At 46.0% G+C, this 19,118-nt stretch overlaps 5 protein-coding genes across 5 annotated transcripts; 3 read left to right on the top strand and 2 right to left on the bottom strand.

Moving 5' to 3' along the window:
* Window positions 1-801: 801 nt before the first annotated feature.
* LOC133924202 (zinc finger protein ZAT8-like) lies at window positions 802-1,641 on the top strand. Its single transcript, XM_062369643.1, has one exon. It carries the CDS (start codon window positions 945-947, stop codon window positions 1,467-1,469), a length of 525 nt encoding a protein of 174 aa, XP_062225627.1. The 5' UTR covers window positions 802-944; the 3' UTR covers window positions 1,470-1,641.
* Window positions 1,642-6,572: 4,931 nt separating this feature from the next.
* On the bottom strand, window positions 6,573-9,145 carry LOC133890398 (protein SOSEKI 5-like). The gene is made up of 4 exons (XM_062330783.1): window positions 8,754-9,145; window positions 8,594-8,663; window positions 7,726-8,496; window positions 6,573-7,040 (listed from the first exon to the last, which is right to left on the bottom strand). The coding sequence occupies exons 1-4, from the start codon at window positions 8,974-8,976 to the stop codon at window positions 6,899-6,901; spliced, it is 1,206 nt and encodes a 401-aa protein (XP_062186767.1). The 5' UTR covers window positions 8,977-9,145; the 3' UTR covers window positions 6,573-6,898.
* A 2,896-nt stretch (window positions 9,146-12,041) lies between these two features.
* LOC133890387 (uncharacterized) lies at window positions 12,042-14,286 on the top strand. Its single transcript, XM_062330777.1, has 6 exons — window positions 12,042-12,172; window positions 12,251-12,305; window positions 12,423-12,473; window positions 12,924-13,015; window positions 13,323-13,400; window positions 13,931-14,286. The coding sequence occupies exons 1-6, from the start codon at window positions 12,117-12,119 to the stop codon at window positions 14,082-14,084; spliced, it is 486 nt and encodes a 161-aa protein (XP_062186761.1). The 5' UTR covers window positions 12,042-12,116; the 3' UTR covers window positions 14,085-14,286.
* A 1,355-nt stretch (window positions 14,287-15,641) lies between these two features.
* LOC133924181 (pentatricopeptide repeat-containing protein At5g42450, mitochondrial-like) lies at window positions 15,642-17,660 on the top strand. Its single transcript, XM_062369609.1, has one exon. It carries the CDS (start codon window positions 15,774-15,776, stop codon window positions 17,151-17,153), a length of 1,380 nt encoding a protein of 459 aa, XP_062225593.1. The 5' UTR covers window positions 15,642-15,773; the 3' UTR covers window positions 17,154-17,660.
* A 78-nt stretch (window positions 17,661-17,738) lies between these two features.
* On the bottom strand, window positions 17,739-18,583 carry LOC133924185 (histone H2B.4). Its single transcript, XM_062369622.1, has one exon. It carries the CDS (start codon window positions 18,472-18,474, stop codon window positions 18,055-18,057), a length of 420 nt encoding a protein of 139 aa, XP_062225606.1. The 5' UTR covers window positions 18,475-18,583; the 3' UTR covers window positions 17,739-18,054.
* Window positions 18,584-19,118: the final 535 nt, after the last annotated feature.

Below are 19,118 nucleotides of genomic sequence, written 5' to 3'. Positions count from 1 at the left end.
AGGCGAAGTGACCGTTCGTCGGCTCCCCCTACACTCTCCCCGTTGCTTGGCTTCGCGCATCCGTGCATCACAGCTTACGTCCGCCACTGTGTGGACTCGCGGCCGCGGCCGCGACGTGGTCCTTACACCCGCCGCGCGCTTAAACCATGGAACTTTTTTTTTCTTCGGTAAACGCCGATGGATACCATTCGCGTTGCAGTTCACAAGCTATCAGCACCGTCTTATCTGCCGTGAAGAAATGGTAACAGCACTTGTGATTCATCAAGATATGTTCGTACAATCACGGAATAAATAGTCAAGATATGTATGTGTACAAGCGAAGTACACGCACAAATGGATGAAAACAAGTATATACTCTCTAATTGACTGATCGTCCATACGCACACGGAGAGTTGATGTGTTCTGGACGAGATTGTCACTGGCAAGTGACGTCGCATGAAGCTAGCGTTCCATTTTCTTTTTGCATGTAGCCGTGATTTGTTGTTCATCCTGCACTTGGAAGAACCGTACCGGCCAGTGGAAAGTCCACGAGAAACTGCGGCCGGGTCCAGACGCAGTCACGTACGATCGAATTCTTGCGATGCCACCAGGATGAGCTAGCCATCTGGATGTAGTCCAAAAGCTTCTGGACACGCGCGGCAAAGCACGCAACCTTTCACGTACCTAACCATGTGTTCCGATCCGAAGCGCCACGGGTGACCAGATGTGATACGTACGAGTGCGACCTTGGCGAATTCGCGCGCGCGCACATAGAAAAAAACCTGACGTGAAAGACTCTTCTATCACACATTCCCGAGCCCATACTCGATCGTGCCCAGTAAGAACGCACGGCGTGGCTCGGTTTAAATATCAACACACGTACGTGCGCCGGTGCGGGTACGTGGTGGAATTTTTTTATCAGTTCGTTAATAAGGAGAGAATCAGGGATCGATCCGTGGATCCTGATGACGCTTACGAGGCAGGAAGCGGAGGAGAGCAAGGAGATGGAGAGCCTCCGGGTGCACGCCGACGACGCGCTGCTCTCGCTGTCGTCGCCTGCGCCGTCGACGAACGCGAGCAGCAGGAGAGCGATGGCGACCGAGGGCGTGTTCGAGTGCAAGACGTGCAGCAGGCGGTTCCCGTCGTTCCAGGCGCTCGGCGGGCACCGCACCAGCCACACGCGGTTGCAGGCGCGGATGCTCAGCGACCCGGCGGGCGCCTCGGGCGCGGCCGAGAGGGACAGCAGGGCGCGGGTGCACGAGTGCGCCGTGTGCGGGCTCGAGTTCTCCATGGGCCAGGCGCTCGGAGGCCACATGCGCCGGCACAGGGGCGAGGCTCCGCCAGCCGTGACCGATGGCCCGGCGCAGCCGGAGCAGGCCATGCTGGACCTCAACTTCCCTCCGTTGGAGGACGGCGATGGCGGCGATGGCCAAGAACCCTCGGGGGATCACAGTAGCTCGGAGCCTCAGCTGCTCAACCTGCTTGTATAGCTACATGTTCATGGTGATTCGGTGTTGTACATGGTGTTTGGATTCTTGACCAAAATTTTGGAATTTGATCATGACATGTAATTCCTCGTTAACTGTAGTTCATAGGTCGATTGCAATTTATATGTTGTAAGTAAAAAGTGTCAATATATTATCTGACAGCTTGTTGCGTCAATTAGTGGTTCAGTGAAAATTCTCGTTCCCACGAATACTATCTCCTACGCCCTCCCCTAAAAAATAATGAAAAAAATAAAAGGTTTAGCAATACAATAAGTGCATCATAATGGACCTTTGTTATTTGTTATATCTCCTTTCATTAGAGGGCAAATTGTGGCTATATGGTAGATGAAGTCTACATCATAGTAAATACTTTGTAAAATTATCGGATGTGTCCGGATGTAGAGGCTGAGATGGCTTGACAAATGTTATTGTATTATTAAAAAATGAAAATGTTTCGCGGTGACACCAAACAGTTCAGAAAAATTATCACGTTGCACACCTGAATTTATTTATTTATATTAAAAATATATATATAATTATGCGAACATTTTAAAAATTTGCAAGAAAATGTGTCTTTCATTCGTTCAGTTGATGAGAAGTAAAAATTACCCACTGAACAAGCAATAAGTTTAAAAATCACAAAACTATGATGTTCCAATGCCCTCAACCATCAAAATACTATCGAAATAGTCATAAAAATTCTAAAAAATATGATGTAGATGATGCTATCATCTAGCACTTCACAAAATTTTAGATCAAATAATTACCTCTACTATGAGGAAAAAAAGTAATTGCGGAGCGCTAGATGATGGTATCTTCTACACCATAAATTTTTTTTAAAGAATTTTTCATGAATATTTCGATAGTGTTTTAAAGATCGAGAGTATTGTAACACGATATTTTTGTGATTTTTAAATTTATCACTCGGTGGATGGACAATAAATATTTCTTCCCCATTAAACGGGGAGAAGCATCTATTTTTACCAAATTTTAAAATGGGCACATTTTTTTACATTTTTTAAGTTAAAAAGGTATTAAGAAAAAACTCTGCAGACCTACCCGACGTTCTTTGTGGAATTTATGGCTTAGGCCAGTGAGTCTTAGGAACTGAGTAACCGTGAAAGCCTTAAAGCTCGGGCTAGACAGCAGAAAAGTCCAATCACGTTCCACATTGGGCCGTTGATGGTATTGGCAAAGTGTATTTTAGAATTTTATATATATATATATTTTTTAATATTTTCAAGAATATGTGCCAATTTGAAAAAAAATACATGTGTATCCAACCGTTACTCGTTCAACATGCGAGAACAAGATCTCATCACGTACGAGAACTTGTGGCTCCCGCCACTCAGTGCATTTAACAACTGGAGAGATGAACATCTCACCTGAACGGGTGAGACAAGGTCTAGCCCGGTGAATGTGCAACACCTTTATTAATATACAGCTAAAAATGAATATGTATAATTGTTTTTTCTAATATAATTTTTGTATATGGCACTTTGAAAAATATTGTGCATTTATTCGGTAAAATGCTAGTCGTGCAAATAGTTATCTAAATGCCGAGGAAGACATTGGAGTTGAGATAACCGAGAAATGAGTGGTTTATCTATGGTTGAGGGTGGGGTTATTTACGGTGGCTGGGGCTTGGAGCATGAACTGAGTGTATGGGCATGGCTAGGAGGTGGAGCATGTGATTCCCTATGAAAGTTAAAAAAATTGACATTAGTGTTTGACAGAATTCCCTATAAAAGTTATTGTTTTGTTGGTCATTTTGTTCTATAACAGTTCAAGAATGAGTTATAATTGCCTATCGCGGGAAGGATGGTTCAACTAATGTAGATCATTGAGTTTGTTACCGCCAATGTATTTTATGTAAGGCATTCATGTGTTGTATACTATGTGTATCGTAATATCGTGTTGCTGTTTATAAGGGTGTTGTCAATTTAGTATGACTAGAAGTAATATATCTTGAATGTAATAGTGTTAGGATTCGTAATGTGAATGGTTTTGATATAGAAAGTTGCAAATCGACGATTAATTGCCTGATAGGACGGCACCCCTACCTTGGCCTCTGCATTTGGCACGCTTTCGCCTACGTGATGACGCTGGTTTTCACCTTAATGTAGAGTAGGTTTTAGAAACTATACAGTTGTCAGTGATACCTCTAATAGGTCGATGCAGTCTAGCGAATAGACTTTTCAGTGCTACCCCTAATAGGCCAGTGCAGTCTAGGGAATAGGCTTTTAAGTGCTACCATATCTATCTATTACCGATGAGACTTCTTGTATATAAACAAAACACAATCGATATTATACTCACACATCTCCTGACCTTGAATTAAATTGAGACAATGGTGTATCCTCATCCTCCCGATGACCCCATCAATCAACCGCCTCCATACCCCCATTTAGACGTCTATGGTAGATATTACTACGGAAACCACAATGCTCTACCTTGCTCTTTTTGGCCACTATGTCTACATGGAGATGACGTTGCAATCCAAGTTTATAAGCATTTCGGTAATGCAGACCATCGATTCTTCTGTTGTCCACATTTCAGAGTACGAAAAAATAAAACTCACTTTCTTTCCTATTATCTCAACAACATTTACTTATCTCATCTATCACTTTTTCCAGACGGATGATTGTTGGTTTCAATACTGGATTGACCTGCGGATGGAACCACATATTCAAGAATACATACGTTACCTTTGTGTCGTCATCGCAGAACTATAGGAACAATTGTGTCAAGAGAGAGTCAGAAACGTCAGAAGAGTGGAACTGCATTCTTTGTTGATGGTCTTGGACGGACCGGAAAGACATTCATATACAAATATTTGCTAACAAAAGTCCATAGTGAGGGAAAGATAGTTGTTACTACTGCGATATCTGGTGTTGCTACCTCTATCATGTCTGGTGGTAGGACTGCACATTCAAGATTTAAGATTGAGCATACAAGGAGGGGTGTGTAACTTCACGAAGCAGAGTGGGACAACCAAACTTCTTCGAATAGCTTCACTTATATTATGGGATGAGGTCTCTATGACAAAAAGACAATCAATTGAGGCACTTGATAAGAGTCTGAGAGACATCATAGAAAAGACCAATCTACCATTTGGAGGAAAGACGATAGTTTTTGCAGGTGACTTCAGGCAGGTCCTTCCATTTGTGCGAAAGAGGACAATGGCACAAATAATAAATGCAATATTACGCAAATCTTACCTATGGGACATCATGCAAAAGTTGTGGCTTCTTCGTAATACGAGGGCTCAATCAAATCCATGGTTTTTAGTACCTACTACGTATATGACTATGTAAGAGTACCTAACGAGATATGTGTGCCTTACACTGGTGTGGAATCTGACATTGATAATCTTATTAAAAGTGCCTTTCCTATGTTAGCAACACACATATCCAATCCAAACTACATCACATCTCGAGTTATTTTGTCAACAATGAATGAGAACATCGATGGCATAAACATGAGGCTTATCAAACGCTTCCCTGGCGATGAGATGGTCTATCACAGCTATGATCTTGCAGTTGATGATCCTAACAACTACTACCCCCCCCCCCCCATTCTTGAATTCTCTCACCCCAAATGGACTATCACCGCACATCCTCAAGCTAAAGGTCAATTGCCCTGTGATTTTGCTTAGAAATCTAGATCCAACTAGTAGGTTGTGTAATGAGACGGTGTTAATAGTACGAGCACTTGAAAGGAACACTATCGATGTAGAAACTGTGCTAAGCCAACATGCTGGGAAGAGTATTCCTGCCAAGGATACCTTTGTGCCAATCTGATGATAACATGTTCCCATTTAAGTTTAAGAGAAACAAATTTTCTATCAGAGTGAGCTTTGCAATGACCATCAACAAAGCACAAGGACAAACGATCCCACATGTTAGAATCTACCTACCTAATCTAGTTTTCTCCCATGATCAACTCTATGTCGCCCTATCGTAAGCAACTGCTAGGAGCAATATCAAAATATTTGTTGCACCGGAACATGATGCTAGCGTGGATTCAGCCTGCACACTAACACAAAATATTGTTTACAAGGGAGTCCTCACCTCATAAATGCATCTGCAATAGTGTGCTACGTCACTTTATTATTTGTATCCATATCATGTTCAACACAAAATAATTTATTTGTTCATGTGTTGTATGTTATCTATGAACGATATACTATTTTAGATCATATTCATATACTATTTTAGATCACATTGTTCTTCCTTTCTTTCATACTATCATAATAATAAAGTACACATTTGAAATATGAATATCATAGCAACGCACGGGCACTTTACTATTATGCCTGTATGCCACAGTTTTCCCCGTGGGTTGCCACGATTGCAAGCTACTCCCTCCGTTCAACAATATAAGACGTATTTTGTGATAAAAAATAATCAAAGAGAAAGTTTGACCATTAATTTTTCTTATAATATATTGCTAATTACTATAAAATCAATATTATATTAAAAAATTTAAATACAAATCTATTAAAAATAAATTTTATATATTAAATATACATATAATTTGACTAATTGTTAGTTAAAACTAAGTTTGATTTTTTGGACAAAATACACTTATATTTTTAGAAGGAGAGAGTACATCGTATGTTGTAGGTACCACTACCACTCCAATCTCGTTGTCAGGAAAGAGATGATGTGACAGGAAACGGATCGGAAGGAGGTAACTGATCATGGGGACCGGTGCTGACGTGGAGGTAGACGAACGGTAAGATGAAGAAATAACAGGGGTTAAAAATTTGAAAGGAATCGTAGGGGCAGAATTCATCAAGCTCCTAATTTGCCAAGCACCCCATATTTACCACTTCCATCCAGCATCTATTCAGAGCCTCTTCCCAGAGAAGCCAGAGCGGAATCCAAAAAAAAATGGAGCTGCTATATGTGTCTTTATCTAGACGCCGTGGATGGAACACACTCGAGTATAGATAGGCTGCTCTGCCGAGATTCGACCCGTCTCACTGGCAGGAGGAAGAGGAAGTGAGGAACCAAAGCACAAGAACTAATAATAGCATACGCATTGGCACCGTCTGTGCATCGATCACACAAGTCTCTGCATTCCGAAGGAGATAAAGAAGAACGTAGAAGCAGCAGCATGCCAGTATGGCTTGAATTCAACACATCTATGATAAGTAAACACGACGAACTAAAATCGATTAGCATAACATAATCAGGTTACTAAAAAGTAAAAGTTCAAACAACGAGGCAGCAGGTCACATATTGACAGGGCACACATGGAAATCACAGGCATCTCACAAGCAGACGACAGCAAACTGGACATATATCCATCCACTGCTCCGTACACGAGAAGACCAGAAGATACGTAGGCGCCATTGGCCAGCTCGCCACATCCTCCACATGACAAGAGTTCAGGGTGACGTTCATATGCCAACGAAAATGTCCTCATCCCTTGTTATTATTCCCTTGCGAGTTGCACGAGATCACCAGGGAGCCGGCGCCTTTCTTGCTCTTGGGCTTCCGCGGGATGCACCACCTGTCAAGGTCATGCAGGTCCCCGGCCTCCTTTACCAGCTGCTTTATCACCCTGCCATTCAGCACGGCCGAGATAATCATATCACCATCTCATCATCACTATTCTCGTACGTCACATGGCAGTAGGCCATGATTTCTTTCTAAAGCACTAGTAAATGCAAGGTGTTCAGGCCCAATTAGGGCTCTGGACCACTGCTTAAAAGCAAGGTTTGAAATGGCTGACAAAGGCTGCTGTAACAATCTCACATCAGATTACTTTCACGAACTGTAGTACTACCAGGTTATGAGTAGATTCAGATTAAACCGTCTGAAACGTAGAACGTACGCGCGTGTCACTCGCCAAAAGCAGCTCCAGGATTTGGTGCCTGGATCGCACGGAACAGGGCAGGTTCTGACCAGTGCCCCAGCCCGTTCCTGACGAAATTCTCTACCCGTCGGCTCCATCAGTGCCGTGATGCCTGGTGCGCGACAGCTCCGCGAGAGCTGCTTCTATTTATGGAGGTATCCACTAATCGAGCGTATGTTGCGCGTACGGCAATGGCGACTGCGGGACGGGTTCAGCTGCGACGAGCCAGAGTCATAACTGCCGATTACGACAGGATGGTTCAATGCAACAGTGGCAGCTCATCCTTAGTGGCATTAGAGTCTCCAGTAAGCGACTGATTAGTGATTCGGGTGCTTGCTTGCGTCGTCGCGTCAGTGATTGCAAGAGGGATTATTGGGCATTTGGGCTTTACCTGTCCGCGTTGTACGACGACGACCGCCGGAGAACGGCCAGGTTCTGGGACGCGTCGTCGGCAGGCGAGCGCTTTGCCGTCTCGACGATGCTCCCGCTGAAGTACTTGTCCTCGACGATCTTTCCGCGGTAGGCTTGTATATCCGCGGCCGCGACGGCCGCGGACGCTTGCGGGCGGGGTGGACGCGAGCGGTGATGCGCGCGCGGCATCACCAGAGAGGCGTGCGCGCCCTTGACGGACACGGACCCGCACGAGATCAGCTGCATGAGCACGGTAGAGGCTCTGGCCCTGCCGCTGCCGCTGACGGCCGCCACGACGCGACTGTCCGCCTTGATCAGCGCCTCGAGCGTCTCGGGGCTCGTCGACGCCGCCGGCGGCGACGTCTCCGCCCTGCTCAGCACGTCCTGCGCTACCGCGGCCTGGACGCGCCTTTGGTGGCCGCGGCCGCCGTCCTCGGTCTGCGTCGCGGCGTCCGCGGCGCGCTCCTCGCCTTTGTACACCATGTACTCGCCAAGCTCCGCTGGGCCGCGCGCGCTGGCGTTCTTCTTCCGGTGCGCCGGCCTGCCGTGGTCCCACCTGGCCGAGGACGATGAGGTGGCCGTTTCCTGCGAGCCGGAGGACGTCGACGAGGACGCGACGGCCGCGTCGAGAAGCGGGAGCTGCACGGGATGCAGGCGCTCGGTGCCCTTGAGCACGTACTCCCGGTCGAACACCGGGTGGATGTAGTCGTCGTCCGCCAGGTCGTGCCACACGAACCCGTTCCGGTAGCTCCTACATTGCAGCAAAACCGCAAGGAACGCATATCACGGCGTGGTGCACCACACTTGCAGCATGACCAAAACGAGAGAAAACATGAGCAAACCCAAACCTCTTGGACGCCCACGAGTACATGCGCGCCATTCCCTTCCCTCTCAGCGCGTCGAGCCGGTCGACCACATCTACGCACACAGCAGCAACGAGTTCATAGAATGCTCAGTGCCTGCGCGCGCCATGAGAAAGCTGATGTGGTGCAAGCAACGCATGCGTACCTCGGAGGTAGAGGCCGTCGGGGCAGGAGAGCGCGACCTCCATAAAGTGCGGGTGCTCAAGGTGCCCTTTCCTCGACAGGTAGTACACGACGGTCGCCCTCGCCGGCCGCGGTCGCGGCGGCCTCAGCGGCGGCGCCATGTCGGGGCTCCTCGGCTCCTGCTCCTGCCACTGCAGCCTCGCCTGCTCCGCTCTCACCCTGCTGCCCGCCACAACCACTGCCATGCTTGGCAAAGCGCTGCCTCTCTATCACTGAACTGATTGAGCAGCAGCCGGCGTCGTCGTCGTTTATAGCTAGCGAGCGAGCTCGTAGCGTTTAAATGGCGCGAGTGCGACACAAGGGAAGGTGCAAAATAAGGACTCAGAGACCGCAGGCATTCAAATCATGCCAGGCCCAGCACGTAGCTGTAACAGCAGGGCTCTCAGCTTTGTGTGCTTTGGTGTACCGCAGTGGAACTGTGGAAGGTGTGAAAAACAACCGAGAAGGATAGGTAGAAACTCCGTCTATGTGATCTTGTTGTTTTCTCTTTTATTCTTGAGGTCAACCGACTACTGGAGTACTGTATTTTGTATGGTAAACTGTCCTGTTGGTTAAGTACTGCTACGAGTACTTTAACTAGGGGTTAAAGTCCAAGGCCTCTTTGCTGTGAAAGGAAATTTTATAGGACTTTTTATATAAATTTTTTTACAAGATCTTAATTTATATCTTTCTTTCTCCGAGAGAATAATGGGAACATATATCATAATTTTACTCCGTCGGGCCCATCCAAGTTTCCCATGAGTAGTTTACTACTGGCTCTTTCATGCGTGGTGTCGCGTGTCTTACTACTGGCTCTTTCATGCGTGGTGTCGCGTGTCTTCACACGCAAAATAACCTGTTCATGCGAGGCGTTCGAGCCACGGGTATGCTAGGGAAGCATTTGAGTGCGTGGGAAGGCTGCAATCCCTGTCTTGTCCACTTGGGCCTGGGAGTTCCAACCCTCTGCTGCCTGCATCGCGACTGCCAACTGAGAAGAGACAAGCATACTAATCCGGGCCACGTGAGAGGGACCGTCCTAAGACAATCACGAGCAATTTAGGCTCGGAACCCGCTGCTCCATGGCCTCACTCGTCCGTGGTTCGCACGGAGGGGCGACTACAATCACACAAGAAATTAACCAGGCGCTGTACCTGTACTAGCTGCTTAGCAGAATGGGGTGGTTGATTAGGGGGCAGGCAGTGAGGGCACGGGGGAGGCTCCACCGACTACAAGATGGCAGCCAGGTGCAGATAGCGACGGACGGACGGCGGGCGGCAACACCGGAGCGCGGGATCGAGACTGCACTGCGTTTGGCTCACGGAGACGGTGCGGACGCGCCACCGCGCCCCGGCCCGGCCGCTCGGGCATCGAAATCCCCCCGGTGTAGAGTAGTTTTCTCCTTTTCACCGCTCGTCTTTACCACGCCCCGGTAAGCGGACTGAATGAATACTGCCGGTCGCGCTATCGATCGTTCGCGTTCACGCAGGCGAGGTGTCCGTGGCAGTTCGGAAACTCGTTCACCTCGTTGTACCGGGCTGCAGGTTTCTTTTTTCTTTTTATCTCGGGTGGCTGCAGATTTGGCAGGAGCAGGAAGTGGCACCCGCATGCGATTTAGAGCTGTGAAAAAAAAGTCCACACCTGTCTCGTCGCGCAGGTTTCCAGGTGCAAAAAACACCGGAGCGTTCGTTTATGGCTTTGGAAGCTCGTGGCGTCGCTGCAAGTGAGCAGTGCACGCGTTGAGAACATGCATGCAACGTGCTGTTCCGGTCTTGCTAGAATTAAAAGTGCAGAAATTGACGAGGCCTAGCTAGGAGCAGGTTCGTCTTGCGCCGTAATGGAGCGCGCCAAAGTCACCGAGGACGTAACTCTTGCACTGTTCCGTTAGCTGTTTGCTACTGTGTGCTTGTTTCACGTACCCAGTGTATCCAGCGCGCACAGGTAAGGGAGGGGATTGGATCGATATTCTTCGATGCGATCCGGTACAACTGTTGCAGAAAACATGCGTCAGCCGCACCGTTCTAGCAGGAGATCATAGTGGACGTAAGGACTAGACAAGAAAGGGGTACCGTGTTGAGCTCACCCAACCACTTTTCTGCTTGTCCTGCTTCACAGACCAGTTGCTATGAGTATGTTTGGTTGTTAGAATATATTTTTTAAAAGAATATTTTAAATGGGTAGGAGTAGTGAAAAAAGAGTGATTGGTTATATGTATAAATAGATGTAATAATTATGTGATGGTGTTTGGTTACCTGTATAGACAGATATAATGACTGTGCATCTGAGATTAACGAGTATACCTATTACAACACTATAACAGATACAATATATTCATCGGATCAGGATTTAGAGAGAAGCCCGATTCGAATGTTCCACTAGACCAGCATCCAATTATATAATTGCATCCGCAGATGCTAGGAGAAACAATTCATGGAAGCAATCAAATGATCTTCTCCGAGAAAATATACGCACAAACAAAACTTAAGATTCTCCTTACGCGAGTAACCAAACACACCATATATTCTATTTCACATGGTTGCCTTCTACCAGGTGACATGTAGTCTATCCTTCTTTCAACAAATGACATGAGTATAGAATTACAAAATTTAAAAATAAACATATATATTTGCATTTTTATTTAAGATATATAAAAACAAAAAAGGGTCCATCCACGAGGACGTTTTTTCGCTTAATTGTCTGTTTGGTTGCCCGTATGACCTAATATGGCTTGTATCTGGTGAGCTTGGTTTATGCAGCGCTATTTTTTTTTGTTGGTTGTATGTGTTCAGTCTAGCTGAAAAGAGATTTTGTTTAGTTGCCTACATGAGTATATATTGTATGAGATTAAAATAAAAAATAAGTGTTAACATAATGTTTATTTTGCATAAATACATTCTATAATGCTTAATTTATTGTATTAAACCTTAATCCAATTTGAAATATAGTAATATAAGTTAATACTCACTAATTATACGCTAATACCGTAATTAACTCTAGAGAAACACAAATCATTTTTGTTTCCATAGAACCAGACTGAAATAGTATTTTTACACCTTGTAAGCTAAGCTCAAATAGCCATCTAAACAACCAAACATCAGGAACATGTATCTGGTGAACCTGACCGGGCCTCGTACATGCAACCGAACGCCACCAAACAGATTCCAGTCCCATTAGCACGTAAAGGTAAATCTTCAGCTGCTTATCCGGCCCATTAGCACCGTCCCGGGCCTATTAGGCCCATGTGTCGCACGGAAGGCGAGCACAAGCCTAGCAAGCGCAGGTCAAAACTGAGCCCGCTCACAAAGCCCTCAACCCTCGCCGCCGCCGGCCGCTCCACCCCGCCGTCGCCATGGGCAAGTTCCGCAAGCTCGGCCGCCACGCTGCTCACCGCGTCTCCATGCTCAGGTCCTGCTTTCTCTCACCTCCACGCCCGTATACCGTATGTCGCCTTGCCGCTGACCTCTGGATTTGTCTCGCTGGCAGGACTATGGTGTCGCAGTTGGTGAAGCACGAGCGCATCGAAACCACCGTCGCCAAGGTACTTTCATGCGCATCTGGGCATTTCTTCGGGCGCACCTTGTGGTGGGTGCGCGGGAATTTTGTGCCGGGAGTTGTTAGTTGTTGAGTGCCCTTCCTTTGCCGTGGTTGGTTTCAGGCGAAGGAGGTGCGACGAAAGGCGGATCAGATGGTGCAGCTGGGGAAGGAGGTAAACCGAACAACATTCCCTAATGTTTGGGTCCAGTATCAGGAATTGTGCCATTTGCCTAAATTGAACCTGGACGCGACCTGCTGTTGACTAGCACATTTCACTGAGATGCCTAGTAGTTTCTTTTTTAAGCGGGTTTAAGTGTTGAAGAGTCTCATTGGAGAGCTGATCGATGAAAATGTTATCGGAGCTATTGCTGGCATAGAACTTAGTAGTACCATTTTGTTTGTAAATGCTAAATTTTCATTGCTGGATCCCATAGCCCTATCATCTGAGTGTTGCCCTATTTTCTGGTCATACATATTCCTATATGATTTCTTTTGTAAAATTACATGCGACCCCAACCCCTTTGTTATCCTGCCAGGATCTCGCATTGATTTTTGCTAACTGTATGTCTTGAAATCTTGCAACAAAGAAATTAGTGACATATCTTGACATAAAAAAATGCAGGGTACACTGGATGCAGCCAGACGTGCATCCGCATTTGTTCGGGGTGATGATGTTGTTCATAAGCTATTCACAGAGCTGGCTTACCGCTACAGGTAATCTCTTTATGCGCTCATGTATTATCTCAATTAGTGCAACTGGACAAATTTGGTGCCCAACATAGGCGATAAGGCATGAAGAAGAATGACTATCACTGCAGTACTTGATGTATATTCGAAAACCTTGTTTGAAATAAATTTCATTTAACGAAGGAGTGTGCAGGGAAAAGCATTAAGATGTAATGTAGCTCAAAATTGGATAATAGCTTGTATATACAGACGAAATGAGAATACTAGAATGGCATGTATAGATGGGTATACAATTTCAAGCCAAACCTAATGATTCACTTTTTCTGTACTGCAGAGATCGAGCTGGTGGATACACAAGACTGTTACGTACCAGGATACGTGTTGGTGACGCTGCACCAATGGCATACATCGAGTAATTTTCTTTAACTACATTTCTTAACAAGAAATTATCAAAGAGCTTTTCCACAATTTGTTTACTATCTGTTGCATGTTGAAATGAAAGCTAATTGTTCCTTTAGTAAAAGGAGTTGCTGTAGAAGCAAACTGATTGGTTTAGGGAATAGACTTTTTTACTGCATTTGTTACTGGTTTCCTATCAAGTCACTGGCTTTTCTTGGCATTGTTACTTCCAATACCAAGTTTATGCTGCGACAAATAGTTCGATACGTTTTATTAGATGATGGAATAAAATTATCACAGCCTCTGCATCACTTAATGCATATAGCCATTCATTATTATAAGTTTATAGCTCTTGGCTACCACACCATAATGCAAAAAATAGTCCCTTGAAAACAAAATCATGAAAAGGAAACTCTCAAGCACAAATACGATACGTTTACATTGTTACTTCTAGTACCAAGTTTGTTACTGCAGTAACCTGTCATATATCAGTTTCTGAAAGCCTTGTAGAGGTCCATTATTTATCAGTTATGTCAAATGCAGGTTTGTCGACAGGGAGAATGAACTTCGAGAGGCCAAACCTGCAACGCCACAGCCGCCTCAACGAGCTCCTCTTGATCCATGGGCCAAGTCTCGTGCTAGCCAACAGTGGGCGGGGCCTAAAGTCAGCAAGAGCGCTGAATCGGAAGGGTTATGAGAACAATATCTGTGGTGTGTTCACTTCCTTGAAAGTGTATTCATTTCCTGTAGCTTTGGCCGACATGCTGGATGATTTTTCTGAGAGATAACTGTGAATAGAATAAAAATCAAACTTATATGGCTACAGTATATCCTCATGAGATGTATGCTTACAATTCGTCAGTTAAGATTGCGAGGCTCTCCACGCAGGATTTTTGGCCCGAGAGATGTGTTGTTTTTCCTTTTTGCTGATGTATCGCTGATTCAAGAACCACCTGTCAGATTCATGGCTTGGATTATCGGACTATTTCACATCACATAGTTCTTTATCATATTTCGTGAGTGCAGATGTCGGGTTAGATCCATTCGATGACCGTATATTGTCGCCTGGTAAATTGCTAAATCGTGCCTACCAGACGTTTTCACTTCGCTCGCTTCCATTGATTTCTTTTTTTTTTTTAGAGGAACCAGTCTTGCATTGCTAGTTGGTTTAGACTTGTTTGTTTTTTATTTTGATCATGAATTTTAGTCCTAAAAATAAAAACAAAAACAAAAGAGCACAATCTAAAAACTAATTCTTACAATTCACAAGTTAAATTATACTACGAAATCTTATAATTCATAATTTGATAAAAAAAATAGTTTTTACAAAATAAACTAAATTCTTATAGTAAAAATCTATAAAATAAACTAAATTCCTATCGTAAAGCTAAAACAAACACCCTTAACTCAAAATCCTCCCCGGCCAAAATAGAGAAAATCTACGATTTGCCATCGAATAACTACTGATTCTACAATCCGCCATCGAATAAATTCTGTTTACTTCTATACCATCGAATAAATATTTCAGTTCCTTATATGTCATCGGTTTCCGATATTGCCCTCCGTTATACTGTTCATGAACAGTCCCCGAGAATAAAAAAAGTCCCAAAAAAATTTCAATTTTTGTGCACGCTCTATAATTCATAATCAACCCATTTTAACTGTATTCACCTAAAAATACTGTGTAAAATTCAAACTAAAATTTCTCAAAATGAACTACTTTTGTAATACTGTGCATTACAAAGAACTAATTTTTTTCACCGCGGGAGATAATTTTAGAAATTATTACATCACATTAGAGGAATATTAGTAAATTTTCTCAGATTTTTTGTAAAATTTTATGAGGCTTAAAAATTACAAGAAGTTACAAAAGTAGTACATTTTGAAGAATTTTAGTTTGAATTCTATACAGTATTTTTAGGTGAATACAGTTAAAACGGGTTGATTATGAATTATAGAGCGTGCACAAAAATCGACATATTTTTTGTGACTTTTTTTATTCTTGTGTACTGTTTATACTGTTCATTAACAGTACAGCGGAGTGTAGTATCGGAAGGCATATAAGGAACTGAAATATTTATTTGATGGTTTAAAAGTAAATAGAATTTATTCGATAGTTAGAATCAGTAGTTATTTGATGGTACGCCAAAAAACCCAACCCCCGAACACGAAAGGCAGCCTACGGAGGCTCCCGAGCAAACTACTACACGCGTCCGCGCTCAAAAGCCCAGAAACGGCACGCCAAGTCGCCGAACTCCTCAAGTCGGGGGGCCCGCCGTCCGCGACCCAGCTAATCCAGTCATAGAGGCGAGGCGTAGACGCGCAGCGCCCACGGCGCGGCTGCGCGCGCCCCGCCCCGCCCCGGAAGGGCAACGTGCTCGACGGAATGCCGCACCGGGACGTCGTGTCAGCCACGGCCGCCATCGGCGCGCTCACCCACCGCGGCCGGCACCGCGACGCCCTCGCCCTGTTCTCTCGAGTGCTCACCGACGGCGTCGAGCCCAATGAGTTCACCTTCGGCACCGTCTTCCGCTCGGCCACCGCGCTGCGCGCTCCGCGCGTCGGCGTGCAGCTCCACGCCTGCGCTGCCAAGCTCGGCCTCTGCTCCAACGCCTTCGTCGGCAGCGCTCTCCTCGACCACTACGCCAAGACGGGCGCCATGAGGGAAGCCCAAAGGGCCCTCGAGGATACCCGTGAGCCGAACGTGGTCTCCTACACCGCGCTCATTGCGGGTTTGCTGAAGAATGCGATGTTTGAGGAGGCAGCCCGGGTGTTCCGGCGCATGCCAGAGAGGAACGTGATCTCTTGGAATGCGATGATCAGCGGGTGTAGTCAGGCCGGTCTCAGTGAGGAAGCTGTCAATCTGTTCCTGGAAATGTGTCGAGAAGGTGTCAGGCCGAACGAAAGCACGTTCCCCTGCGTGCTCACTTCTGTTGCTAATGCAGGATCACTCGGCGTTGGTAGAAGCGTCCATGCATCGGCCATCAAGCTCTTGGGAAAGCTTGACGTTTATGTGGGCAATTCTCTTGTGAGCTTCTATGCCAGGTGCGGTAGCTTGGATGACAGTATCCTAGCGTTCAAAAAGATCAAGCAAAAGAACGTGGTCTCCTGGAACGCGCTGATCTGCGGGTATGCGCAAAATGGGAGGGGAGAAGAGGCTTTGGATGCTTACAAGGCGATGAGAGGAACGGGCCTGAGGCCGGATAATGTCACATTTCTCGGCTTGCTGTTTGGTTGCAACCATGCTGGGCTGGTTGACGAGGGTTACGCATTGTTCAATGCTGCTCAGATGGAGCAACCCGGCACACTGAAGCCTGAGCATTACGCTTGTGTAGTTGATCTACTATCTCGGGCCAAGCGGTTCGACGACGCCAAGAGGTTTCTTGAGGAGCTGCCCTTTGAGCCCGGCATCGGGTTCTGGAAGGCGTTGATAGGAGGCTGTCAGATTCACTGGAACAGGGAGTTGGCTGAGAGCGTTGCGAAGCGCATTCATATGCTGGATCCGAAGGACACATCTTCCTACGTTCTTCTCTCTAATGTTTACTCTGCGGCTGGAAGCTGGCAAAGTGTATCCATGATCAGGAGGGAGATTAAGGAGAAGGGGCTGAAGAGGATCACTGGCTGCAGTTGGATTGAGGTCCAGGACAAGGTGCATGTCTTCTTTAACGGAGACTGTAGGCATCCTCGGAGTGATAAAATTTACTCGATGCTCGAAGCATGTCTGTATACCAGGGAAGATGATGAACATGCGCAGTCAGTTGTATGATCATGACAAATCATCCAAAAGACTATTGGCGAAGGTGCTTGCTTGTCGACGTTTTATATCCTTATTCATTAAGACCACAGCAGACTGGAATCCTGCACGCCTTAAGAACGAATAATCAAGTTTCAGGTATCAGATGAATTAATGTGTTGCGGTAGCAGCAAGAAATATACCTCAGAACGCCAACAACAAAGGAAAGCTGCGAGTTCCTGGACCCTAGAGACCAGAACAAAATGGGCAGCCGGGTCATGCTCCTCGGGTCAGAGGATGGTGCTGCAAATCCTGCAATCTCAGAAGATCAGCACAGAGCTTTTACATCACAATGCTGGCTGATTTGTTTTCTTTTCCTTCTCGACGTTCTTTTTAAAAATAGTTTAAATCTTGCAATTTGCAATGTTGACAGATTACATCGGAAGCCCTGAGAAAATTGTAATGCGTCAAGATTATGGAGAACTAGTCCCAAGCAAAACTGATTGTCAATCACAAGTTTCTGGAGATTCAAATGTATCCTCCAAAAGAAACCTGCTAAACGTCTCAGAAATGAAACTGCGCAATCAAAAGTTGCTGGCTTGCTGCCGAAAACATGACTGTCGAAAGTAACCAAATACAATACCCAAAATGTAATGAATGCTTGCAAACGCGCGGCCTGGAAACCCTGCAGAAAGAAATGTGAAAAACCTGCCGCTACAAATTCAAACAGAACAAGATCAATTCGAGCAACTCGTCCATAGGCGGCGGCCCAAATTGAACACAACCTTTCGAACAAATTATATTTGGAACTTCCGCAGAGATTATAAATTCATTCTGCAAACGTGAACCATTCTACATTGTTCCACACGACCAACCTAACACTACGCCGAACATTGGCCAAACGAAACAGGACGGCAACAAAAGACCCGACAACCTAAGATGAGGTGAACTTTGTGACGGCCTTGGTTCCCTCGGAGACAGCGTGCTTGGCGAGCTCGCCAGGGAGGACGAGCCTGACGGAGGTCTGGATCTCGCGGGAGGTGATGGTGGGCTTCTTGTTGTACCGCGCGAGCTTGGCGGCCTCGGCGGCGAGCTTCTCAAAGATGTCGTTGATGAAGGAGTTCATGATGGACATGGCCTTGGAGGAGATTCCGATGTCCGGGTGCACCTGCTTGAGCACCTTGAAGATGTAGATCTTGTAGGTCTCAACGCTCTTCTTTGCCTTCTTCTTCCCCTTCTTGTCGCCGCCCTCCTTGCCGGAGCCCGGCACGCGCTTCTCCGCCTTAGGCTTCTTCTCGGCCTTCTCCTCCACCGGCTTCTTCTCCACGGGCTTCTTCTCTGCCTTAGGCGCCATCACGGGATCGAACGGGTGGAGCCGACGACGTTGGTTCGGACGCGGCGGATTGGGGATTTTGGGGGCTGAAAGCGGCTCTTGGCTTTTCGATGTAGGGGTTCGAGGGGAGGGTGCGGTGGGATTATATAGGCGGGTGAGGTGAGACGTGATTAGTCGAGGGGGCGGTCGTGCGGATCGGTGAGGTGGCGGTATGCTTGGGCGTTGGATGAGCGGAACGGCTGAAATTCGAGGCGCGGAGGAAGGGGTTGGGGACGCGTGATACCGCGGCTTTAGGTTTTTTAAAGCATTCGGGTTGGGTTTTTTTCCGCTGCCCTAACCCGAATTCTTAAAATAATCTTAATTGATGGTATCACGTGTCCTTATATCAACTTTTTTCTTCGATTCAGTTTGATTTGTGGTGCGAGAAATTTGGACGTCGAGAATGTAAGCGGAGAGCTGTTAATCGTGTCAAATCGTGGTCTTTTGGACGCTTTTGGTCCATTTTTTTCAAGATTTTTGTAGGTCGACAGTTCGCGTTTGCGTCAAAGGTAGGCTAGGCTCATAAAGGGTTTTAGTGTTGTGACGGTTACATCGAAACGTCTCTTTTCTCCGGTAAAAATTGAGCTAATATTTACAATATTTCAAGTTATATCAGCTTATAATAA

The sequence above is a fragment of the Phragmites australis genome, chromosome 1 (assembly GCF_958298935.1).
Source record: "Phragmites australis chromosome 1, lpPhrAust1.1, whole genome shotgun sequence".
In the NCBI taxonomy this organism is placed as follows: Eukaryota; Viridiplantae; Streptophyta; class Magnoliopsida; order Poales; family Poaceae; genus Phragmites; species Phragmites australis.
The sequence above is the reverse complement of the archived record's forward strand: the minus strand, read 5'-3'. Positions and strand labels throughout refer to the sequence as shown.

Bases quoted from the DNA above. Each gene is read 5' to 3' on its own strand.
- LOC133924202 (XM_062369643.1), top strand. From the start codon at position 945: ATGACGCTTACGAGGCAGGAAGCGGAGGAGAGCAAGGAGATGGAGAGC.
- LOC133890398 (XM_062330783.1), bottom strand. From the start codon at position 8,976: ATGGCAGTGGTTGTGGCGGGCAGCAGGGTGAGAGCGGAGCAGGCGAGG. The intron at 8,664-8,753 runs GTACGCATGCGT...CTGTGTGCGTAG, and splicing joins CGACGGCCTCTACCTCCGAG to ATGTGGTCGACCGGCTCGAC. The intron at 7,041-7,725 runs GTAAAGCCCAAA...GCTGAATGGCAG, and splicing joins TCGTCGTACAACGCGGACAG to GGTGATAAAGCAGCTGGTAA.
- LOC133890387 (XM_062330777.1), top strand. From the start codon at position 12,117: ATGGGCAAGTTCCGCAAGCTCGGCCGCCACGCTGCTCACCGCGTCTCC. The intron at 12,474-12,923 runs GTAAACCGAACA...AAAAAAATGCAG, and splicing joins TGGTGCAGCTGGGGAAGGAG to GGTACACTGGATGCAGCCAG. The intron at 13,401-13,930 runs GTAATTTTCTTT...TGTCAAATGCAG, and splicing joins GCACCAATGGCATACATCGA to GTTTGTCGACAGGGAGAATG.
- LOC133924181 (XM_062369609.1), top strand. From the start codon at position 15,774: ATGCCGCACCGGGACGTCGTGTCAGCCACGGCCGCCATCGGCGCGCTC.
- LOC133924185 (XM_062369622.1), bottom strand. From the start codon at position 18,474: ATGGCGCCTAAGGCAGAGAAGAAGCCCGTGGAGAAGAAGCCGGTGGAG.